The sequence below is a fragment of the Pongo pygmaeus genome, chromosome 1 (genome assembly GCF_028885625.2).
Source record: "Pongo pygmaeus isolate AG05252 chromosome 1, NHGRI_mPonPyg2-v2.0_pri, whole genome shotgun sequence".
NCBI lineage: Eukaryota > Metazoa > Chordata > Mammalia > Primates > Hominidae > Pongo > Pongo pygmaeus.
This window is the reverse complement of record NC_072373.2, coordinates 220806254-220831380: the sequence shown is the minus strand read 5'-3', so window position 1 is coordinate 220831380 and position 25127 is coordinate 220806254. Positions and strand designations below refer to the sequence as shown.

Here is a 25127-nt window from a genome sequence, read left to right as displayed (position 1 = left end):
CCAGCACTTTGGGAGGCTAAGGTGGGTAGCTCTCCTGAGCTCAGGAGTTCGAGACCACCCAGGGCAACATGGTAAAACCCCGTCTCCACTAAAAATACAAAAAAATTAACCGGGTGTGGTGGGGCACACCTCTAGTCCCAGCTACTTGGGAGGCTGAGGCAGGAGAATCGCTTGAGCCCCAGAGGCAAAGGTTTCAGTAAGCAGAGATCGTGCCACTGCACTCTAGCTTGGGCTACAGAGTGAGACTCCATCTCACACACACACACAAAAGAAATGAAAACAACAATTTGTACATGAGTTCAGAACAGAATTATTTATTTATTCCCCAAACTAGAAACAATCCAAATGTCTATCAACAGATAAATGGATAAGCAAATGATGATATAATTGCATAATGGAATACCACTCAGCAATGAAAAGGAACAAACCACTCATACAACAACACAGATGAGCCTCAGAAACGTGATGCTAAGTGAAAGAAGCCAGACCAAAAAAATTACATGCTATTATTCCATTTCTATGAAATTTCTGGAAAAGGCAAAAACCATGCAAAGTAGATCAGAGGTTGGCTGGGGGCAAGAGCAGAGACTGACTACAAATAGGCCCAAGGGAACGTTTTGGGGTGATGGAAGTTTTCTAAAAGTGGATTATGGTGATGGCTACACAACAGTATAAATTAAAGGTCATCCAAATGTGTACTTACAATGTTTGAATTGTATGACATGTAAATTATCTCATTAAATCTGTATTTAAAAAAAATAACTGTGCTGTGAAGTTTGACATATTTTAAAGTAGGATGTCTTAGCCGGGCGTGGTGTTGCATGCCTGTAGTCCTAGCTACTCAGGAAGTTGAGGCTAAAAGATTGCTCGACCTCAGGAGTTCCAGGCTGCAGTGAGCTATGATCATGCCACTGCACTCCAGCCTGGGCAACAGAGCAAAGACGTGGTCTTTATAAAAATTAAAAACTGGCCGGGCACAGTGGCTCACACCTCTAATCCCAGCACTTTGGGAGGCTGAGGTGGGTGGATCACTTGAGGTCAGGAGTTCGAGACCAGCCTGGCCAACGTGGTGAAACCCTGTCTCTACTAAAAATAAAAACATTAGCTGGGCATGGTGGCGCACACCTGTAGTCCCAGCTACTTGGGAGGCTGAGGCAGGAGAATCGCTTGAACCTGGGAGGTGGAGGTTGCAGTGAGCCCAGATCGCGCCACTGCCCTCCAGCCTGGAGACACAGCCAGACTCCATCTCAACAACGACATCAAAAAAGGCCGGGCACAGTGGCTCAAGTCTGTAATCTCAGCACTTTGGGAGGCCAAGACGGGCAGATCACGAGGTCAGGAGTTTGAGACCAGCCTGGCCAAGATGGTGAAACCCCACCTCTACTAAAAATACAAAAATTAGCTGGGTGTGGTGGCGGGCGCCTGTAATCCCAGCTACTTGGGAGGCTGAGGCAGGAAAACTGCTTGAACCCGGGAGGCGGAAGGTGCAGTGAGCTCAAAAAAAAAAAAAAAAAAAATCTAAAACTCAAACTTCTGAATAACAATTTCCTCCTAGCAAGAAGGGACTCAGTAAGATAAGAAGCGCTGCTTGGCTACTTTGCAAATCTCTTTAATGTCTGGCTTAAGATGGCTGGATTTTCGTATCTGCCTCTGCATTTAACCTGGTCCATCTCGCGGGTCACATAGCGTCTACAAAACGGGAAGGGGTTCAATGCCATTATCTCCGGGCCTGGGTGAAAGACTCAAGTCCTGACCCCATCATACTCCGACCAACACATACCCTGCCTGCGCTGTCTGCGCCTGGGTCTCTTCACCCGCAGTGAGCGGTCGCACGGCCCCACATCAGGGTCGCCCTGAGGCTCAGCCTTCCCCGGCCCCATTCCGAGTGCGCACAGGACTGAACGAGCACGCCCGGCCCCTGCTCCGGAGCGGAGGGACACGACGCCGATGCTCACGATGCAGCGCAGTGACCTGAGGAAGGAGCGACGGGCGCTCGCGCCAAAGGCGTCCGAGTGCCTGGTAGACTGTAAAGCGCGGTCCTGCGTGAGTTGCTATGGCTACAGCTGCGCCAGGAGGACGGCCTGCAGGACCGAGGTGCAGCTGGGACGAGCGGAGAGCTCTGCGCGTGGGCGGGGAGCCCCGAACCTCGCCGGGGCAATGTCATCTAGGTGCTCGGCGCTCTACTGATCCGGCCCCCCGGGCGTGGGCGGGCACGTTTGCCTCGGATGGTCTAACAGGCGTCGGGGAGAGCCAATGGCGTGGCTTCACGGCTCCACCCCTTCCATTCGATTGGCCGGCGCCGAAAAGCCGGGCGTGAGCGGCCGCAGCCTCTGGAGGGAGCCCCCGCGGGTCTCTCCCTCACTCGTCCTCCGCGCGTCGCAGCTGTTCTGTTTTTCTCTGTCCGCCGCCATGGCCCAGTGAGTGACTCGCCAGGGGTAGCCTGGCTCGGCCTCAGCGGGCGGAGAACTCTTTGGGGGTCGGGATCTCCCTCGTTCTCTCCGACGCCTCCCACCCTGGGGGTCGCCTGAGCTCAGTTGGGGCTCAGTGACCCTGGCCCTACGGCGTCTTGGGCCCGGAGCTCCTTCCCTGCGGGCCCGGCCCCTGCCCTCTCGGCCGCGCAGGCATGGGGCGGGGCGGGTCCCTTTGAGGGCCAGGGAGGAGGCGCGGCCAGGCCTCGCCGAGTCTGCAGGGACACCTGCGGGACGCGTGCCAGCCGGAGCCGGGCGCGAGGGCGGGGCTGGGGGCCGCCTGCCCGGCAGAGGCTCTGCAGCGTGCGCGCCCGGCTTCGGGGGGCCCGCGGGAGGCGCGGAGGAAAGTGCAGACTCCCAGTCACGGCCAAATGTGGGAGGACCGGGCCCCTGGGTTGCAGCGCGTCGAGTGTTGCTGAGTCTTTCCTTTGTTCTGTTTCTGCCCCTCTAGAGCTGACATCGCGCTGATCGGATTGGCCGTCATGGGCCAGAACTTAATTCTGAACATGAATGACCACGGCTTTGTGGTAAGCGGCGTGGGCGCATTGTCTTCTCTCTGGTTCCCGGGCGCCTTAGCCGAGGCCGGCGATGGGTCTGGGAGCTCACGGGTCTCCTGGCCGTACTTTGCGAATGTGCTCTGTTGCTGCTCGTGGCATTTTTGTTTGGAAAGGAGAAGCACCCTGTAGGCGTGGGCGGGCCGATCCCGAACTTAGTCCTGCGGAGTGTGCCTGTGGGTCCGTGAGGTTCACAGCCCGAATGAACAGATCAGTGTCTTAAGTAGAGAAGAAGGGTGCGGGAGGAGAACCCTTGCTGGCTGTGTAGAGCTCTAACTTGATTGCCTGATGAGATGTGGGGAGAGTGAAAATGTTTCTTCTAAGTGCTAAAGTGGCTTAGACGCCAGGATGATCAATAACAACAAGATAGAGCCTGTTGAACCGGCCAGTTCCTGGATTTGATTCTGAGTCCTAACAGGTTGGTTGTGGATTCTACCTGATACGCCGGGGGTAGTTGGCCTTCGTCTCGGTTGTCTGCCGTTTTCATCCTACTGAGGTGACATAACTTTACAGTGAGCCTCCCACAGCTGGGGGAAGAAAAGGCAAAGGCAGGTCTGACCTCCCCAGAACTTGGGCTGAATGGAAAGGTCATTGTTACTTGGGCCACAGTCTGAAAGTCTTGTGTGTCCTGGATCTCCTACTCAGGACTTTTGTCCTTCTAGGTCTGTGCTTTTAATAGGACTGTCTCCAAAGTTGATGATTTCTTGGCCAATGAGGCAAAGGGAACCAAAGTGGTGGGTGCCCACTCCCTGAAAGAGATGGTCTCCAAGCTGAAGAAGCCCCGGCGGATCATCCTCCTGGTGAAGGCTGGGCAAGCTGTGGATGATTTCATCGAGAAATTGGTGAGGCCAGCTCTGCTCTCAGCTGCTACCATGATAACGGCTGTTTTTGGTTTCTTCCTTTAGTTCTCCTTCTTTTAACTCTAGAGATTTTTTTTTTTTTTTAATTTCTGCTAAGCTCTGACCAAATGATTGCTTAACTGTCGCAGTGTTGGTTAACTTGATCAGCACTTAGGAAGTAACTTTGTCCTTTGGTGGTAGTAATTCTGAGAATACTAACAGACATTTCAATAAACATTAAGGCGGGGCACAGTGGCTCAGGCCTGTAATCCCGGCACTTTGGGAGGCTGGTTCAGATGGATCGCTTGAGCCCAGGAGTTCGAGACCAGCCTGGGCAACGTGGCGAAACCCTGTCTCTACATAAAATTAAAAGATTAGCTGGGTATGGTGGTGCAAGCTTATGGTCCCAGCTACAAGCTTATGGTCCCAGGTTCGAGACCAGCCTGGCCAACATGGTGAAACCCCATCTCTACTAAAAATATAAAAATTAGCTGGGCGTTGTGGCGCACGCCTGTAATCCCAGTTACTCGGGAGGCTGAGGAATGAGAATCGCTTGAACCTGGAAGGCAGAGGTTACAGTGACCTGAGATCGTGCCACTCCAGTCTGGGCGACAGAGCGAGACTCTGTCTCAAAAAAAAATGAAAATAAAATCAAGATCTCCTTAGGGAATCCTAGGGAACTGGATGCTTATTTTTGTACCAAACAATTTGTTGGCTTTAGCAGGTATATCTTTTTTGGAAGAAAAATGTAGGGGAACCAGTGGAAATAATGTGTTTAGATACTCCAAAATAGTTCTATAGTAACAACTCTGAAAAAACCCAGGCACTCCCATTTAGAAGAAATGTTTTGCTGTAAGCAGTGCAGTGATAGCTCAGGGGAGGCTGAGCTTTCCTTTCTAGAGGAGTGGTGTCAACAGTGGGGTTGTTTCCACGGGGAGAAGGATTTGTAAGCAGTATGCCACTGTTTTTCAAACAAATGACCTAGAAAGGAAGAACACTGAGTTTAAAAAAAGGACATAGTAAATTTTTTGTGTGGCAAGCTGCCTGTGATCAGTTTCAGACAGAGAAAACTGAAAAATGGTGGGTTATTCTTCAGTATAGGAAAATACTAAGTAATGTTAACTGGAGCCTTGTAGGGGGAAGATTGAATAATATAAAGCCCAGGCTGGGCACGGTGGCTCATGCCTGTAATCTCAGCACTTTGGGAGGCGGAGGTGGGTGGATCACAAGGTCAGGAGATCGAGACCATCCTAGCTAACACAGTGAAACTCCATCTCTACTAAAAATACAAAAAATTAGCCAGGCGTGGTGGTGGGTGCCCGTAGTCCCAGCTACTTGGGAGGCTGAGGCAGGAGAATGGCGTGAACCCGGGAGGCAGAGCTTGCAGTGAGCCGAGATCGTGCCACTGCATTGCAGCCTGGGTGACAGAGCAAGACTACGTCTCAAAAAATAAAAATAAATAAATAATAATAATAAAGCCCAGCCTGGTTGGTGTGCTGTAGGTAGATCTTCATGTTCAAGGCTCTGTCTCTTCCTGACTGCCGAACTGTTGTCATAAAATCATTCATTCATACACTAAACCATTTGATATGTATTTACTGAATTCCTACTCTCTTCTAGACAGACATTATAGTCAGTGTTTAATCTGTTTACTTAAAAATAGAAGCGGGGTCTTGCTATGCTGTCCAGGCTGGTCTCAAATTCCTGGGCTCAAGCGATCCGCCTGCCTCAACCTCCCAAAGTGTTGGGATTACAGGTGTGAGCCACTGAGCCCGGTCAGCCCTAAACTTTTAAATAGAGTCCAACTCTGGCCACAGAGAGGATTATTGAAGATTAAATAGGCTGAGTGTGTTGGCCTCCTGCCGACCCAGGAGGATCTTTTGAGCCCAGGAGTTTAAGACTAGCCTGGGCAACGAGACCAGCCTGGGCGACATGGTGAGACTCCATCTCAAAAAAAAATTTTTTTTTCTTTTGGGACGGGGTCTCCCTCTGTCCCCCAGGCTGGAGTGCAGTGGTGCGATCTCAGCTCACTGCAAGCTCCGCCTCCCGGGTTCACACCATTCTCCTGCCTCAGCCTCCCGAGTAGCTGGGACTATAGGCGCCCGCCACAATGCCCAGCTAATTTTTCGTATTTTTAGTAGAGACGAGGTTTCACCATGTTAGCCAGGATGGTCTCGATCTCCTGACCTTGTGATCCACCCACCTCAGCCTCCCAAAGTGCTGGGATAACAGGCGTGAGCCACCGCGCCCGGCCTACAAAAAAATTTTTAAAACTAGCTGGGCATTGTGGTTCAAGGAGTTCAAAGTTGCAGTGAGCCAGGTTTGCACTCCTGCATTCCAAGCTGGACAACAGAATGAGACTCTTTTTAGACTATGTTTATTTGGAATAAATTCTTGTTTGTTTTAATTTGCCAAGGTATGTTTCATTTTTGGTCCATCTTAATGCTGGTGTCTGGTTACAGGTACCGTTGTTGGATACTGGTGACATCATCATTGACGGAGGAAATTCTGAATATAGGGACACCACAGTAAGTGTTCTTCAGTCCAGATTCTTCCAGGTTCTGAGAACATTCTAGAAAAAAGTGTCAGCATCGCATATGTGACAGTAGGGTGAACTGCCCTGTGGTACTGATTTTTTTGAGATTACTACTGGTATAATAGTTCTCAGCCTTTTTTTCTGTTAAGACACACTTAACAGAAGGGCCGGGTGTGGTGGCTCACACCTGTAATCCCAGTACTTTGGGAGGCCGAGGCAGGTGGACCAAGAAGTCAAGAGATCAAGACCATCCTGGCTAACACGATGAAAACCCGTCTCTACTAAAAATACAAAAAATTAGCCTGGCATGGTGGCATGCGCCTGTAGTCCCAGCTACTCGGGAGGCTGAGGCAGGAGAATTGTTTGAACCTGTGAGGCAGAAGTTGCAGTGAGCCGAGATCATGCCACTGCACTCCAGCCTGGGCGACAGAGTGAGACTCCATCTGAAGAAAAAAAAAAAAAAGACACACTTGGTGGGTGAATTCTCAGTCACACATACAACTCAAAGGATGACTACTCAGATACAGCAGGCTAAGAATTACGTTTTAACTCCTCCCCTTCCCCTTCTAAGTAATCCATATGTCAGTCTATAACTGGTTTAGAACCACTCCTCTAATGGTATCAAATGCTGAGTGAAGTCCTGTGTGCTCTGAAGTGCTGAATGGCATTAAGTTGTATTAAACTTACTCTTAATTGATTCTTATTCAAGGTCTTTTCCAGTAAAATGCCAATGTGTATTTGGCTTAATTGTTTTACTTTGGGGACGAGGTAGGTATCTTGAATGTCCATAGTTGTATTGTATTGTTTTTTAACTCCTACACATAGGGGATTAACTTTCCTGAGTCATCAGTTATTCCTAGATCCTTGGGTCATTTCCTGTAAATGTAGGCTCTCCATTCCTATCTTATACTTCCTCTCATTTATAAGGGAAACATTTTTGGGGAGCATAATGAAACATGGAAGCATAATGAAATTATTTTTCTGTCCTTCAGAGACGGTGCCAAGACCTCAAGGCCAAGGGAATTTTATTCGTGGGGAGTGGAGTCAGTGGTGGAGAGGAAGGGGCCCGGTATGGCCCATCGCTCATGCCAGGAGGGAACAAAGAAGCGTGGTGAGTGCCATCAGCACTGTGCCCATCTCTGTACAAGGGAGCTGGACTTGGAGAACGAATAAGCTAGGAGCAGTTCTGCCACCCTGATCTCTGTGGTGCCCTGAGTGTGACAGCTAGGAGTTGCTGGCAATTTCTTTTATCTAGACATTTTGTTGCTTCGATATAATATATGTGCACAATCCTTTTTTGCCTTTTTTCTTCTGTTATTTCTATCAAGACTGATACCTGACGTTCTAAATAGGCCTTTTTTTTTTTTTCCCCCGCCCAGGCGGGAGTGCAGTGGTGAGATCTTAGCTCACTGCAACCCCCGTCTCCTGGGCTCAAGCAATTCTTGTGCCTCAGCCTCCCAAGTAGCTGGGACTACAGTTGCACACCACCATGCCCGGCTAATTTTTGCCTTTTAGTAGAGACAGGGTTTCACCATGTTACCCTGGGTGGTCTTGAACTCCTGACCTTAGGCAGTCTGCCCGCCTTGGCCTCCCAAAGTGCAGGGATCACAGGCATGAGCCACCACGCCCGGCCTCTAACTAGGCTTTAAGGAAGCAGTTTAGATAATGTTCTGTGCAATGTCTGGATGTAGGAATAAGGTCTGCCTCTTTTAGCTGATATATAGCCCAAAAGTAACTTTATGTAATAATCGTGGGTAACAGGCTGGGCATAATGCCCCATGCCTGTAATCCCAGCACTTTGGGAAGCTGAGGTGGGAGGATCATTTGAATCCAGGAGTTGAAGTCTAGCCTGGACAACATAGTGAGATCCTGTTTCTACAAAAAAAGTAAAACAAAAATTTTTTTGATTAAAAAATATAAATTGGCCGGGCATGGTGGCTCACGCCTGTAATCCCAGCACTTTGGGAGGCTGAGGCAGGCAGATCACCAGGTCAGGAGATCTAGACGATCCTGCCAACATGGTGAATTCCTGTCCCTACTAAAAATACAAAAATTAGGCAGGCATGGTGGCGTGCGCCTGTAGTCCCAGCTACTTGAGAGGCTTAGGCAGGAGAATCGCTTGAACCTAGGAGGCGGAGGTTAGTGAGCTGAGATCGTGCCACTGCACTTCAGCCTGGGTGACAGAGTGAGACTGGGTCTCAAAAACAAAACAAAACAAATATATATATATATAAATAATCATGGGTAATCCACTTGCCCCGGCCTCCTGAAGTGCTGGGATTACAGGCGTGAGCCACCGCGCCTGGCCTGAAATATGATTCTTTAAGGCTGGGCACGGTAGCTCACACCTGTAATCCCAGCACTTTGGGAGGCTGAGATGGGAGGATCACTTGAGGTCAGGAGTTCAAGACCAGCCTGGCCAACATGGTGAAACCCCCGTCTCTACTAATAATACCAAAATTAGCTGGGCATGGTGGAGGGCACCTGTAATCCCAGCTGCATGGGAGGCTGAGGCACGAGAATCACTTGAACCTGGGAGGCGGAGGTTGCAGTGAGCCAAGATCTCACCACTGCACTCCATCATGGGTGATAGAGTGAGACTTGGTCTCAGTAAAAAAGAAAAAATGATTCTTTTTTTGAGATGGAGTCTTGCTCTGTTGCCCAGGCTGGAGTGCAGTGGCTCGATCTCTTCTCACTGCAAGCTCCACCTCCTGGGTTCACGCCATTCTCCTGCCTCAGCCTCCTGAGTAGCTGGGACTACAGGCGCCCGCCACCACGCCTGGCTAATTTTTTGTATTTTTAGTAGAGACGGGGTTTCACCGTGTTAGCCAGGGTGGTCTCAATCTCCTGACCTCGTGATCCGCCCGCCTCGGCCTCCCAAAGTGCTGAGATTACAGGCGTGAGCCACTGCACCCGGCCAAAAATGATTTTTTAAATTACCTTTCTGGTGCATGAGTCTGGGGATTCTCTTCAGTGTGTTATTAATAAAACACAGAAGTAGAGAGGCCTTTCTGCTTCTCAAAAGTTTAAACAGCTGTGTGTACAGTGGCTTGCACCTGTAGTGCCAACTATTCAGGAGACTGAGGCGAGAGAACTGCTTGAGCCCAGGTGTTCAAGGCCAGCCTGGACAACATAGCGAGACCCTGTTTCTTTAAAAAAAAAAAAAAAAAAAAAAAAGATTTGAAAATACTTATCTCGAAGCACCTGCACAGTGAGCAGTTAGAAAGGCAGCCAGCAGACAATGCATGTAAAAGTATTTGACATACGGAGTGCTCCAGTTGTTTCCATCAGTTCTCTTTCCTCATAGTGTGGTGGCAGAAGTACAAATGGCACCTTTACCAGAAGGACACTGTAAAAGTTCAGTGAAGCTCTGCAGTTTCCGGTGTAGCTGTCTTCATCCCTAATCCTAAATGTTAACTTCACAACCCTGTAAGATTTCATGTCTGTACCAGAAACTTTTTGTGAGGAAACCCTGGCTGGCCAATAGGGAGCAGAACAGTGAGGGAAAGTCTCAGGAGTAATACATCCCCATGCTGAGCTGTGGAAGGAATGAACAGCGGCCTTTCTCTGAATGGTAATGTAGCTCTCAAAAACGCTGCCTGGTTCTTAATCCAAATGTCCAGAACCATTCTGTGCCTGGCAGCACACATCCAGACAAATAAAAGAGGGTCTGTTCACTTGCTAAAAGCCATTATAAGGAGAAATAAAGAAAAGGGAAAAAATTAAAAGAGGATCTCTAAAGGAACTTTCGTATTGCTTGCTGTTTGCAATCATACCGTCTGCTGCTGCTGCAATAGAAATTTCTGAGCCTGGTGCGATGGCTCGTGCCTGTAATCTCAGTGACTCAAGAGGCTGAGGTGGGAGGAGTGCTTGAGCCCAGGAGTTCAAGACCAGCCACATCAACATAGGGAGACCCCATCTCTGCAGCAACAACAAAAAATTAGCCACGCATGGTGGTTCATGCCTATAGTCCTAGCACTTTGGGAAGCTGAGGTGTGAGGATTGCTTGAGGCCAGGAGCTCAACACCAGCCTGGGCAACATAGCAAGTTCCTGTCCCTACAAAAAAATGTTTTTAATTAGCTGGGTGTGATGGCACAAACCTGTAGCCCCACCTACTTGGGAGGCTGAGGCAGGAGGATCACCTAAGTCCAGGAGTTTGAGGCTGCAGGGAGCCGTGATTGTGCCACTGCACTCCAGCCTGGGCAACAGAGTGAGACCCTGTCTCTAAGAAGACATTTCTTCTGGTGCTTTGGTGATGCTTCTGCTCAGCCTTTCTGTCTGTAGTCTCAGTCCGATAGTCCAGTCTCTGCTTTGAGGGCCCACCAGGATCTGGAGGAGGGGGCCAGTTTCAGTCAAGGGTCTGAAGATGACCTTGAGAACTTAGCACATTCGTTATCTTTTTGTGGGCACTTCCACCTCCCATTAGAAAGAAAAAGATGGGCCCAGTGCAGTGGTGGCTTATGCCTGTAATCCCAGCACTTTGGGTATCCACGGTGGGTGGATCACTTGAGCTCAGGAGTTTGAGACCAGCATGGCAAAACCCCATCTCTACAAAATCCAAAAAAATGAGCTGAGCGTGGTGTCACATACCTGTAGTCTCAGCTACTTAGGGGTCTGAGGCAGGAAGGTCACTTGAATCTGGGAGGTTGAGGAGGCTGCAGTGAGATCACACCACTGCACTCCAGCCTGGGTGACAACATGAGAGAGACCCTGTCTCAAAAAAAAAAAAAAAGAAAGGAAAAGATGGGGGTTGGTGTCTATGGGTATGTAATTGGGCTCTCAGCCCATCTCTTCTCATTAGCTGAACCGCACTGTTTCTTCACACAGGCCCCATATCAAGACTATCTTCCAAGGCATTGCTGCAAAAGTAGGAACTGGAGAACCCTGCTGTGACTGGGCAAGTTCTCGGCTACTCTTTAAAGCCAGTTGGCAACATGGGCGTGTCTAAGTGATGAAGTGCACACAGAAAGGCCACCGTGGTCTCCCAGTGGTTAGCTTGGTGACATAAACGTCTCAATCTTTGATCGCTAGCATATCTGATGCCTAGAATGCATTCCTGCTGTTCACATCTTTGTATCTTAACTGACTGTTCATAGCCTTGAGGTTGATACTGAAAGCAGCCTTCTGTAATTCATCTAAAAGATGGATTCCTTAAAAAGGAATAGGATGAAGTGAAGTAAGATTTTTTTGAGCCATATTATTCCACGGCCAAAGGAAAGAATGTCAGATTCAAAAGTGGCGTTTGCTTGCATGGGGGAAAGGAAGAGGATTGAATGTACTGTTGCGGTGTCAGACGTCCTGGCCATGAATGTGGAAAATCCCCCTTCCCGTAGTGTGGGGTTCAGGCATTCTGTGCTTGAACAAAGTAACCTGTGGACTTCACCCTCACTGAATGTGAAGGAGGCCTAGCCTAGTTCATACTACAGTGGTGCGATCTTGGCTTACTGCACCCTCTGCCTCCCAGGCTCAAGCGATCCTCCTGCCTCAGCCTCCTGAGTAGCTGGGACTGCAGGTGCATGCCACCACACCTAGCTAATTTTTGTATTTTTTATAGAGATGGGGTTTCACCATGTCGCCCAGGCTGGTCTCAAACTCCTGGACTCTCAAGTCATCTGCCTACCTTGGCCTCCCAAAGTGCTGAGGTTACAGGCATGAGCCACCATGCCCAGCCTCACGTTGCTGGTAAAGTAAACTTTATCTCATATTGTAGTTCAGCCCATGCTGTGGATGGAAAAAAACATTAGGCTCAGGAGACCCGCGTGGCAATTCTGGCTTTCCATTAACTGTGACATCAGGCAAGCCACGTCCCTTCTTGGACTTCGGTTTCCTTATCTGTAAGATATGGGGTTGGATTACATGATCTCCAAGCTCTCTTTAGCTCCTGATTCCCTTTAATTTTATATCAGCAATTTTAATGTGAATTTTATTATTCAATTTTATTTTATATGAGATCAACGGTGAGGTTGAAATAAGGACTCAGGCCTATGAGGAATCCGGGAAGCCCTCCCTCCTAGGCCTGCCAGTGCTTGGTGGCTTTGGCTACAGCAGCTCACCTGTCCTTACCTTTTCACCAGTGGTCGGCCATTGAGCTCAGTCAGAATCTGCTTAGGGTAGAAAGAGGCTGGTGCTGGTACTGACGTAAAGGGCTGAGTAATCTTCTCATTAGTGTGAAGGATTGGAAAGGGACTTCTGTTCCCTGACAGTAGATTACTGCGGTAAAAGGCCAGGCGCAGTGGCTCATGCTTGTAATCCAGCATTTTGGGAGGATCCCTTGAGCCCAGGAGTTCAAGGCTGCAGTGAACAGTGGTCATACCACTGCACTCCAGCCTGGGTAACAGAGAGAGACCCTGTCTCTTAAACAGAAACAAAAACAAAAAGATCACTGCAGTAAAAAGGACTGGTAGCAGCTTTTTTTTTTTTTTGAGACAGTCTTGCTCTGTCGTCCAGGCTGGAGTGCAGTGGCGTAATCTCAGCTCACTGCAATTTCTGCCTCCTGGGTTCAAGCGATTCTCATGCCTCAGCCTCCAGTGTAGCTGGGATTACAGGCATGTGCCACCATACCTGGCCAAGTTTTGTATTTTTGGTAGAGATGAGGTTTCACCATGTTGCCCAGGCTGGTCTTAAACTCCTGACTTCAAGTTATCGGCCCACCTCGGCCTCCCAAAGTGTTGGGATTATAGGCGTGAGCCACTGGCACCCAGCCTGCAACTTCTTTTTAGATACACATACTTAGGACAAAGTCGTGAAGAGAAGCACAGTCCTTCCCCCTACGTGTGTTGATCAAGCAGGCCCTCCTTAGTTCATGGCTGAAGTGGCAGGAAGGGTAAGGTGAAGTAAGATGTTAGCAGCCATGTTACTGCATGGCTAGAGTGTCAAAATCAGAAGTCAGCGGGGGCAGCAATAGAAACATGGACAAGGCCAGGCATGGTGGCTCATGCCTGGAATCCCAGCACTGTGAGAGGCTGAGGTGAGTGGGTCACCTGAGGTCAGGAGTTTGAGACCAGTCTGGCCAACATGGTGAAACTCCATCTCTACAAAAATACAAAAATTAGCTGAGTGTGGTGGTGTGCTCCTGTAATCCCAGCTCATCAGGAGGCTGAGGCGTTAGAATTGCTTGAACCCAGGAGGCAGAGGTTGTGGTGAGCCAGGATCACACTGCTGCACTCCAGCCTGGGCAACAGAGCGAGACTCTGTCTCAAAAAAAAAAGAAACATGGGCAGTGAAGTCCTGATGTAAGCGTCAGTCGTATCGGTCCAGGTGGTGACAGCCAGCAGAAAGACTGCCCAGGTCATCCAAACACCTGGCCTCCTGGGCAGGTGCGTCCCTGTCATGGAGCTGGGTGTAGATGACTGAGAGTCTGATGCCATGAACTGTTTGGCTCTCATCACTCCCTTTGTTCCAGCTCTTGACAACTAAATAATTTGTGGATAATCTGGCTTCCCAGTTGCTTGTCTATAGGGCCAGAATGTGTTGACCAGACTAACATTTGTAACCACGAAGACCCATAGTTAAGGTTTTCATCCTACATTCATAAACTGGTATTCTGGTTTTATACATCTTGCTAGTTTATAAATAAAGATCTGGTCTTTATTTGTATTTATAAATATAATGATGGGGCCTTGGAGGGACTCCTTTCTGGGCTTACAAGGTTGAGACCTTGGATCTAGGGTTATTTTACTTTTCACTAGCCATTAGGAACAACTACAATACATTTATATTTTGAAAAAAAAAAACAAGTGATTTAATTAGCCAATATATTTTAACCTCTAGTTGCTAGAAAAGTGGTAACTCTGAGAAAAAGAGGACTTTTTTTCTTGTGGGTGGGGGCTGGGAAGGTGGGGAGTTGCTTTGAATGATGAGAAAGTAGAAAATACAGGCTAGAGAGCCATAGGTATTGAAAGTGAATTCAGGGACTTTGAGAAACCTTGAGAAGAATGAGTCTAGAATTAGTGTTAAATAATATTGTACTGGACTGAAGCTTGCTTTGAATTGCTATATGATTCTTGTATCAAAAATGCTATACTCATTTTATACTTGTTATTTTTTGTGTGGAGAGGTAGCCTTGCCAGGGACATTGGCATGAAAGCTGATGTGGACTTCTCTGGTGTGTCGCCTGTCTCTCTGAAGGCCTCTTGGTGCCTGTTGTCCTGACAGGTGGGAGATGAGGGAGCAGGCCACTTCGTGAAGATGGTGCACAACGGGATAGAGTATGGGGACATGCAACTGATCTGTGAGGCATACCACCTGATGAAAGACGTGCTGGGCATGGCGCAGGATGAGATGGCCCAGGTGAGGCCCCGGCACTGCCTCTGTGTCCATTCTGCAGGGAGTGCTCACTTTGCCACGGACACCGAATCTTTTCTTCATTCCTATCCCCTTGGCCATTTGGGTGGCCTGCATGGACTCAGCCTAATTTAAGGGAAACTGTTAGTAATAGGGCCGTACACTATGCTAGTTAGTCACTAAGCAGAAAGTCCCTACAGAGTCTGGGTGGTTATCATCGCCACCATTTAGCGTAGCTTACCTGGTGTCAGGCACTGTGTCACTCCACAGACCTGTCTCGTTTACTCCTACAGTTGTCGCACATGGCAGATGCAGCAGAAGCTTTCTTTCCTGATCAAGTTGGGATTGGTTTTTTGATTGTTAATCCGAAAAGTCAGTCCAAGTAGGGAAGCTGAAGCATTTCCCCCAACATTTTATTATGAAAATATTCAAGCATGCAGCACAGAAGTTTGAGAGTTTTACAGTGAACACCTGGATACGCACCGCCTCCTTTCTCCCATCCACAGGTTCCTGTACTTGCTTTCTCAATGTCTGTCCATCCCCCAGCAATTTCATCTTATTTTTTGGATACATTCAAAGTAAACTGCAGGTATCCATACTTTTGTTTTCCCTAAATACTTTAGATGAATGTATCTTTATCATGAGGTAAACATAGCTTTTAACTAAAACCATAGAAAAGGACTTTCACCCGCCATTTTCTGGAGGGCCAAGGCCTTCTCGTTAAGTATGGTTTGCTGATGCGCTTTCTAGTCATGTCTTATCATCTAGAATTTCTAGTTTCAGTTATTTCCAGTGGGATGTGATTTACAGACACTAGCAAGGCATACAGTATAGAAGCTTTCCAGATTTTTTGTTGTTTTCCTCCTAGTTTTTTATTCATGTCATCCTCACTTATTTTATTATTTGTTTCACTGGCTTGCTGTTAATTGTTCTAAAACATTGCCTTAGTTTTCTTTCACAGAAACAGTGCTTTTCTTTTTGTGTTCATTTTTAATTGGTATATATAATATTTAATGTGTTCACTCAGCAAACACATGAGTGCTTTACTATATGCCAAGCATGATTCTAAATGCTGGGGATATACTAGTGAAGAAAGGAAAGTGCCTGCCCTCCATGAGCTGGGAAGACAGACAGAAATAAATAAACAATATCAAACTAGTTAGCGATGACTGTGAGAACGAAGAGTAAACTGGGACGAGATCCGGTGATTGCAGAAGGCTTCTGAGGAGGCGACAGTGCACAGAGACCTAAGTGAAGTTAGGAGCCCTTGGCTCTGAGGAGACAACACTTCTGGTGGCCAGAAATTCAGTATAACCAGGTTCAGAACAAACACAACTGACTCTGAGTTAGCGTAAAACTCAACCAGCAGGAGCAGAAGTCCCCAGGCAGACGCGAGCAGAGCCTGCTGGCAACCATGAGCATCGGTCAGCATGGACGTTGGACAAGGGGCTTCCTTACTCAGCCCTCGTTCCTCTAACGTGGTTCTCTCCTGTGTTCTGCACGTAGGCCTTTGAGGATTGGAATAAGACAGAGCTAGACTCATTCCTGATTGAAATCACAGCCAATATTCTCAAGTTCCAAGATACCGATGGCAAACACCTGCTGCCAAAGATCAGGGACAGCGCCGGGCAGAAGGGCACAGGGAAGTGGACCGCCATCTCCGCCCTGGAGTACGGCGTACCCGTCACCCTCATTGGTAATGTTATGCTTTTCACTTGGGCCCTTTCGTCCACTATTCTGATCTTGATGTCTGGAGGACTGATACAGACTGGTCTTTAGAGAATCTTTTCAGCCCTCTTCAGCTTTCAGAGTGCCTTTTGCTCTTTCTTGCGTTGAAGAAACTGACAGTGTGAGAGAGGCTGACACTGCTTTTGATTCTCTTCTTTGTCGTTCTTATCTCGTTCGTACAAACTGTGAGGTAAATTCAGAAGTGACTGTCCTTCCTATCCAGTTTTATCTTGAATATTTTAGCATTCGTGATGTAATTGTAGTCAGTGATCTAAGATCTTATTTATGAGGCAGGTAACTTGAGTGAACTTTTTCATAGAAAAGTTCATGAATAAGAGGGCCGGGCACAGTGGTTCACGCCTGTAATCCCAGCGCTTTGGGAGGCCGAGGTGGGTGGATCATGAGGTTAGGAGATCGAGACCATCCTGGCTAACATGATGAAACCCCATTTCTACTAAAAATACAAAAAATTAGCCAGGTGTGGTGGCACGCGCCACTCGGGAGGCTGAGGCAGGAGAATTGCTTGAACCTGGGAGGCAGAGTTTGCAGTGAGCTGAGATGGCACCACTGCACTCCAGCCTGGGTGACAGAGCGAGACTTCATCTCAAAAAAAAAAAAAAAAAAATTAGCCGGGCGTGGTGGCAGGTGCCTATAATCCCAGCTACTCAGGAGGTTGAGCCATGAGAATCGCTTGAACCTGGGAGGCAGAGGTCACAGTGAGCCAAGATCATGCCACTGCACTCAAGCCTGGGCAACAGAATGAGACTCCATCCCCACGAGCAACATATGCTTGTGTACTCAGAAATTATTAAAAATTTCCTTTTTTCCCCCCAGATATTAAAAAAATTAAAATTACCTATCCATTTGAGTCCTTGTTGTTTTGCTAAGTTCCTTCTCCTTCCTCTTTTAGAAGAAAGCCACTATCCTGAAGTTGGTGTGTATCCTGCCCACTTGTTTTTTTATCTTACATTAGTGAGCTAAGCATCAAAACTCAGAAAGATAAGGAAATAATATAAAGAAATAAACATAAAACAAGAGAGGATTAACAATATCAAAATCTTGGCCAGCGGGGGTTTTTTTCTGTGTGTTTGTTTTTTGAGACGGAGTCTTGCTGTGTCGCCCAGGCTGGAGTTCAGTGGCATGATCTTGGCTCACTGCAACCTCCACCTCCTGGGTTCAAGTGATTCTCCTGCCTCAGCCTCCCGAGTAGCTGGGATTACAGGCATGTGCTACCATGCCTGGCTAATTTTTGTGTGTTATTAGTGGAGACGGGGTTTCACCGTATTGGTCAGGCTGGTCTCAAACTCCTAACCTCAGGGGATCTGCCTGCCTCAGCTTCCAAAAGTGCTGGGATTGCAGGCATGAGCCACCGTGCCCAGCAAAGGTGGTTCTAAGCGTAAAATACATAGACTTCTGGCAGGAATGAAAAAGGAGAACGAAAGATGCCTCTCGTGGTTAATGAAAGGCTGATCTTTGCTTCTGGCAGAATGTTCTCACTATATTAAAACAGAATTGGGCCGTGTGCCTGTAATCCCAGCACTTTGGGTGACCGAGGTGGGAGGATCACGAGGTCAGGAGTTTGAGACCAGCCTGACCAACATGGCGAAACCCCATCTCTACTAAAAATACGAAAGTTAGCCAGGCATGGTGACGCACGCCTATAATCCCAGCTACTCAGGAGGCTGAGGCAGGAGAATCACTTGAATCGGGGAGGCGGAATTTGCAGTGAGCCAAGATCGCACCACTGCACTCTAGCCTGGGCGACAGAGCGAGACTCCGCCTTAAAAAAAAAAGAAGCATCTCAAAAATAATAAAACAGAATTTTTCCTGTTTGCTCCTCTGGATACAGGTTGCCTTTCTCTCCCTTGACTCTTCTCACTTTTTGACCTCCCTGTTCATTGTGCCTCGCCCTGTTGATGAACTGTGTGGTGTAAGGCAGAGTAAGGAGGGAAGTCGGTGGTTTCTACAGTTACGTGCTGTATAGAAGGAAGTTGGCTGCTTTTAGCAGATCTGAGCCATAACATAGGTGAGGAGGGAGGGGCCGATAGCTAGGCGCAATTTATTCATCACGGACTCAAGTATATGTGTAAGTATTAGGATCTCAGAATCCTACTCTTCTCCTGTGCATCCATAGACCTCTTCCCCCAGGGTGGCTGGGCCCACCCCCTGGCTGGGAGCCATCATTATTTGTGAACTAACAGGGAAGTCTTCCAGCTGCCCTCTCCCCCTCTAACAGGAAAGGTTTGCCTCATAGCCTGTTGCACCAGTCATCTTACAAAGCTTCCTTCTAGAAATGCTAAGTCATCCTGTGTGTGCATTTGGGCCAGGAGAGAGGTAGCTGCTTTCGTGTGTTTGGAGTAGGGTTAGCAATCTCAAGCCATAGCTGCTCCTCTTTCCTCAGAAATAAAGTCCTCTGTTAGTTCCCCGAGATTTTACTTCATTTTGTCTATGGGGGAAAAAAGTGGTTAAAGAGTCATTTATTCTAACTGTAAGTTGTCAGTTGAGCAAGTAGTCTTTTATAAGGGATACTTTCTGAAAATACTAAATGTCTTCATATTAAAATACTACATTGACTTTAATTCAAATGAAGTAAAGTGGTTAAACTTTAATGATTACGGCTATACTGAAAACCATAAAATATAAAAACCTAACATTTTTTTGACAGGTGAGGGTGAGTCTGTAAATGTGACTTATCAATGTAAAATCTTCAAAAAAAAAATTAAAGTCCTCTAAATTGAATTTGAAATTTTACTCATGGACCAACACTGAGTATTCTACGTAACAGTGGTTTTTATTTTATTTTACTGGTTTTAGAGACAGGGTCTCACTGTGTTGCCCAGGCTGGAGAGCAGTGGTGTGATCATGGCTCACTGTAGCCTTGAACTCCTGGGCTCAAGTGATCCTCCCACCTCAGCCTCACAAAGTGCTGGGATCACAGGTGTTAGCCACCTTGCCCAGCCATAACAGTGGTTTCTATCTCTTCATTTTCCCTCAAAACTCCCTTTTGAATTTCATGTTAATCTTTGTGATTGAATACTCATATTTATATTGGAAGATTGTCTTAGAGTTTTAGTTATCAAATTAACTGTTTAGAGCTTCTTATAAAAGTTCCTTCCGATCCATGTCAACTTTTGTGGCCTAAGGTTGAAACTTTCAGCTCTTTGTATAAACAGACTTTCCTGCTCCACCTTTCTTCTGGTTGCTATTCGAACTTTGGTAATTTTCACTCACATCCATGTGAAAAGACCACCAAACAGGCTTTGTGTGAGCAATAAAGCTTTTTAATCACCTGGGTGGAGGCAGGCTGAGTCTGAAAAGAGAGTCAGCGAAGGGAGATGGGGTGGAGCCGTTTTATAGGATTTGGGTAGGTAGTGGAGAATTACAGTCAAAGGGGGTTTTTGTCTTACGGGCAGGGCCGAGGGGTCACAAGGTGCTCAGTGGGGGAGCTTCTGAGCCAGGAGAAGGAATGTCACAAGGTTAATCGCTCAGTTAAGGTGGGGCAGGAACAAATCACAATGGTGGAATGTCATCAGTTAAGGCAGGAACCGGCCATTTTCACTTCTTTTGTGATTCTTCGCTTGCTGCAGGCCATCTGGGTGTATACATGCAGGTCACAGGGGATATGATAGTTTAGCTTGGGCTCAGAGGCCTGACAGTAATCTGTTTCCTCTTCCCGATCCCCCCATGTAGGAGAAGCTGTCTTTGCTCGGTGCTTATCATCTCTGAAGGATGAGAGAATTCAAGCTAGCAAAAAGCTGAAGGGTCCCCAAAAGTTCCAGTTTGATGGTGATAAGAAATCATTCCTGGAGGACATTCGGAAGGTGGGACACAGTCCCTGGCAGTGGTCTTTGTTGGTCCCGTGGAAGGCAGTGGGGGTGGGGGTTGTTGTGGGAGAACACTCAAGGCCACGGGATGGCAGGTGGAATGAAGTTCAGCCTTCACTTGGATCTTGACTTAGAGCGTTTTCCTAGAATCTTGGCCCTTCTGGGATCTCCACTGCTGATGAGAATAAGACTGGTAGACATAAGGCGGTCACTCTCCTAATGGCAATCCTAGTAGGTCTCTGTGTCACTCTTTAGGCACTCTACGCTTCCAAGATCATCTCTTATGCTCAAGGCTTTATGCTGCTAAGGCAGGCAGCCACCGAGTTTGGCTGGACCCTCAATTATGGTGGCATTGCCCTGATGTGGAGAGGGGGCTGCATCATCAGAAGGTAAGTGAGAGGCAGCCCAGGGTCTGACGGGAAGGACTCACACGGCTGTGCAGAAGTGCGATCTTGGGACACTTAGCTTGAGCAGTTTCCAGGGATGGTCGCTTAGCCCCATCACTGGACACTGGCAGCAAGATAGGCTTAGATTATCTGGTTCCCTTCTTCACTATACCTCAGTTGCTGTAACTAGATTGTCCACACTACACCTTTTTTTTTTTCTTTTGAGACCGAGTTTCGCTCTTATTGCCCAAGCTAGAGTGCCATGGTATGCGATCTCGACTCACTGCAACTTCCGCCTCCCGGGTTCAAGTGATTCTCCTGCCTCAACCTCCTAAGTAACTGGGATTACAAGGGCACGCCACCACGTCCAGCTAATTTTTTTGTATTTGTAGTAGAAACGGGGTTTCACCATGTTAGCCAGGCTGGTCTCCAACTCCTTGCTTCGGGTGATCTGCCCGCCTCGGCCTCCCAAAGTGCTGGGATTACAGGCGTGAGCCACTGCGCCTGGCTGCACACTACACCTGTTACACCTTTTAAAGTAGGTCTGTGAACTCTCGTGCCCTCTGGCCTTGCCTCTTGGGACTTTGCTCTGTGTTTTCATTGAAAATGTCAAATCATAGAAAACGTAGCATTCCTACACATGACGTTACATCGTTCTCATGTTGGCTGAAGATTCATTTGATGAATGATTTTTCTGAAGTAGATGATTCTGGTGATTCAGATGATTCTAATATTAGCTCTCTTTAGAAATAACTCCAAGAATAGTTTTTATATTTTATTTTCACATTGAAAATCAGTCACATTTGCTTCAGCCTTAAAAAGCGTGTTTATGTAAAATTAAATGAGCGCTGGCAGCGAGCTGCACTTTTTTTCTAAACAGGAAAAGGGTTAACAGCCTGAAGAGATGAGAAATGTAACTTTGTACTTCACTAGGGTATACATCGGCTTCCAACTTACTTCCCTGTTAGAGTTAAGATTCATTGCATTTGGCCAGGCGCGGTGGCTCACACCTGTAATGCCAGCATTTTGGGAGGCCGAGGCAGGCGGACCACAAGGTGAGGAGATCCAGACCATCCTGGCTAACACGGTGAAACCCCATCTCTACTAAAAATACAAAAATTAGCTGGTTGTAGTGGTGCGTGCCTATAATCCCAGCTACTCGCAAGGCTGAGACAGGAGAATCGCTTGAACCTGGGAGGTGGAGGTTGCTGTGAGCTGAGATCGTGCCACTCCATTCCAGCCTGGTGACAGAGCGGGACTCTGTCTCAAAAAAAAAAAAAAAAAAAAAGATGCATTGCTTTTTTCCCCCCTCGATTATTTCAGTGTATTCCTAGGAAAGATAAAGGATGCATTTGATCGAAACCCGGAACTTCAGAACCTCCTACTGGACGACTTCTTTAAGTCAGCTGTTGAAAACTGCCAGGTACGTATCCTAGGGCTGGCGCCATGGTTACTCTACCTCCCTGGGGCCATCAGTTTTGATTTTTTTTTTTTTTTTTTTGTGAGACAGAGTCTCGCTCTGTTGCCCAGGCTGGAGTGCAGTGGCATGATCTCGGCTCACTGCAACCTCCGCCTCCTGGGTTCAAGCGATTCTCCTGCCCCAGCCTCCTAAGTAGCTGGGACTACAGGTGTGCCAACATACCCGGCTTTTTTTTTTTTTTTTTTTTTTTGTATTTTTAGTAGAGATGGGGTTTCACCACGTTGGCTAGACTGGTCTTGAACTCCTGACCTCGTGATCCGCCCACCTCAGCCTCCCAAAGTGCTGGGATGACAGGCGTGAGCCACCGTGCCTGGCCTAACCATCAGTTTTTCATTTACCCACATTGATATGAATGAAAATCTATCAGTGTCGCCAGGGGCAGATCACTAACCTCTGGCCGTGCGTTTTGTGCTCAGGACTCCTGGCGGCGGGCAGTCAGCACTGGGGTCCAGGCTGGCATTCCCATGCCCTGTTTTACCACTGCCCTCTCCTTCTATGACGGGTACAGACATGAGATGCTTCCAGCCAACCTCATCCAGGTAAGCCTGTGGAGCAGGGGTTAACCTGGCTGGCCCCTGGGGGTCGTGCGCCATGGACTGTCCTGACCAACCTACTCTCTCGTTTCCTAGGCTCAGCGGGATTACTTCGGGGCTCACACCTATGAACTCTTGGCCAAACCAGGGCAGTTTATCCACACCAACTGGACAGGCCATGGTGGCACTGTGTCATCCTCGTCATACAACGCCTGATCATGCTGCTCCTGTCACCCTCCACGATTCCACAGACCAGGACATTCCACATGCCTCATGGCACTGCCACCTGGCCCTTTGCCCTATTTTCTGTTCAGATCTTTTTTAAAAGTGTTGTAAGAGACTCCTGAGGAAGACACACAGTTTATTTGTAAAGTAGCTCTGTGAGAGCCACCGTGCCCTCTGCCCTTGCCTCTTGGGACTGACCAGGAGCTGCTCATGTGCGTGAGAGTGGGAACCATCTCCTTGCGGCAGTGGCTTCTGCGTGCCCCGTGTGCTGGTGCGGTTCCCATCACGCAGACGGGAAGGGTGTTTGCACACTTTGATCAACTGGAACCTCTGTATCATGCGGCTGAATTCCCTTTTTCCTTTAATCAATAAAAGCTACATCAGACTGATGCTCTTCTCCAGATTCTTAGTCTCACCTCGGCCACATGGAGCCATTATCCCCATTGGCAGAAAGATTTTTCTTTAAAAAAAAGACTAGAATAACACAAGAAACACCACATTTAGGATTATGCTTCACTCAGAGGAGGCAGGCAGGGAGGACGCACCAGGTGCTTTAATACACTGGGCATGTTTTCTTTCTCCTCCAGTTGGGCAGTGGGTACATGGACGTTCACTGTAATGTGCTTTTTCTTTCGTCCTTTTTTTTTTTTTTTTTTTTTTGCTCCTGGCAAGCTGTGCGTGACGTGACATTCTTTATGGCTTTTTGTATGTCAAATACTTCATAATAAACTTTCTAGAGAACTACGCTTTAATGATGGGCTCAGCTTGGTCTGATTTATTTCCTTTCCCACACCTGTCTCTACTTGCTCTAAGTCAGGCCCAGGGATTCAGTGTGGGATTTTGAACAAGCTAAGCCCGCTCCTTAAACTAGGCTTTTCACTTTATCTTATTTACTGAGAGAAGATAAAACCTGCCAGCGTGCTGATAGGGTTGTGTGGCCTGGGGCCAATGTGACTGTTTCCCTGCAGCGGTTTGACTTCGTGATGATTTCCCTGGAGTGTTAAGAAAGTCCTAAGAGTTGCCCAAGAGGAGCGAACAGCGCCTGTGTCTCAACAGCTGGAGTCTACAGTGTGACCTCTGACCTCTCAGGGCTAAGGTGAAGGAGACAGTTTTCATTAAATCACCAACTTTTTATTTATTTATTTTTTTTTTTTGAGAAGGAGTCTTGCTCTGTCACCCAGGCTGGGGTGCAGTGGCACGGTCTTGGCTCACTGCAAGCTCCACCTCCCGGGTTCACACCATTCTCCTGCCTCAGCCTCCCGAGTAGCTGGGACTACAGGCGCCCGCCACCACGCCCAGCTAATTTTTTTGTATTTTTAGTAGAGACGGGGTTTCACCATGTTGGCCAGGATGGTCTCGATCTCCTGACCTTGTGATCCGCCCACCTTGGCCTCCCAAAGTGCTGGGATTACAGGCGTGAGCCACCGTATTTTAAAATTTTGTTTAGAGATGTGGTCTCACTACGATGCCCAGGCTGATGTCAAACACCTGGGCTCAAGCGATCCTCCTGCCTCGGCCTCCCAAGGTGCTGGGATTATAGGCAGGAGCCACCGTGCCCTGCTACCAACTTTTTAAACTCAGCCTAGATGTGAGTACTTGGCTAGATCAGCACCCACGCACCCCTCTTGCCCTCCCTGTACATTTAAGAGAAGCCCGAGTAGTTGCACGTGACGGGATTTTTCTTTAAGGCTTGTGAAAGGCACTGCTCAAGGGGGATCTTTTCACCTGGCTCTGAGGCTGATCGATGGACGCTGCTGGAATGGAAAGAGAACAGCAAGAGGTCAGAGGCTAAGTGTCAAAGGGCCCACGATGTTTCAAACAGTAATGATCAGAAGGGAATCCACTCAGCCCCTTTCCGCTTACCTTCCAAAAAGCTGTGAGTGGTGGAGTTTGGTTTCAAATCCAGCCCTCTTTGCTTACTAGCTATTAGACTTTGGGGAAATTATTTACTGTGTTCTCAGTTTTCTCATTTGTAAAATGGGAAATAAGAGCACCTGTGTCCTTGAGGCTACTTTGGGGATTCAGCAAGGGAAGATAGAGCAGTGCCTGGCACATAGTAAATACCTACACCAGTGGCAGCAAGGCTGGGTGCAGTGGCTCACACCTGTAATCCCAGCACTTTGGAAGGCCGAGGTGGGATGACTGACTGAGCACAGGAGTCTGAGACCAGCCTGGGCAACACAGTGAGACCCCTATCTCTACAAAAAATAAAAATTAGCTGGGTGCAGTGGTGCACACCTATGATCCCAGCTAGGTGGCAGGCTGAGGTG

General features: G+C 47.9%; 1 protein-coding gene across 1 annotated transcript; it reads left to right on the top strand.

Moving 5' to 3' along the window:
- The first annotated feature begins 299 nt into the window (after positions 1–299).
- On the top strand, positions 300–23246 carry PGD (phosphogluconate dehydrogenase). Its single transcript, XM_054440021.2, has 13 exons — positions 300–2417; positions 2920–2995; positions 3685–3864; positions 6324–6389; positions 7390–7508; positions 11226–11295; positions 14553–14687; positions 16188–16377; positions 20100–20230; positions 20489–20622; positions 21943–22042; positions 22516–22638; positions 22729–23246. Exons 1-13 carry the CDS (start codon positions 2254–2256, stop codon positions 22846–22848), a joined length of 1608 nt encoding a protein of 535 aa, XP_054295996.1. The 5' UTR covers positions 300–2253; the 3' UTR covers positions 22849–23246.
- Positions 23247–25127: the final 1881 nt, after the last annotated feature.

Coding starts and splice junctions, on each gene's coding strand:
- PGD (XM_054440021.2), top strand. CDS start 2,254: ATGGCGTGGCTTCACGGCTCCACCCCTTCCATTCGATTGGCCGGCGCC. Junction 20,623..21,942: donor GGGGGCTGCATCATCAGAAG/GTAAGTGAGAGG, acceptor CGATTATTTCAG/TGTATTCCTAGGAAAGATAA. Junction 22,043..22,515: donor CAGCTGTTGAAAACTGCCAG/GTACGTATCCTA, acceptor TTTTGTGCTCAG/GACTCCTGGCGGCGGGCAGT.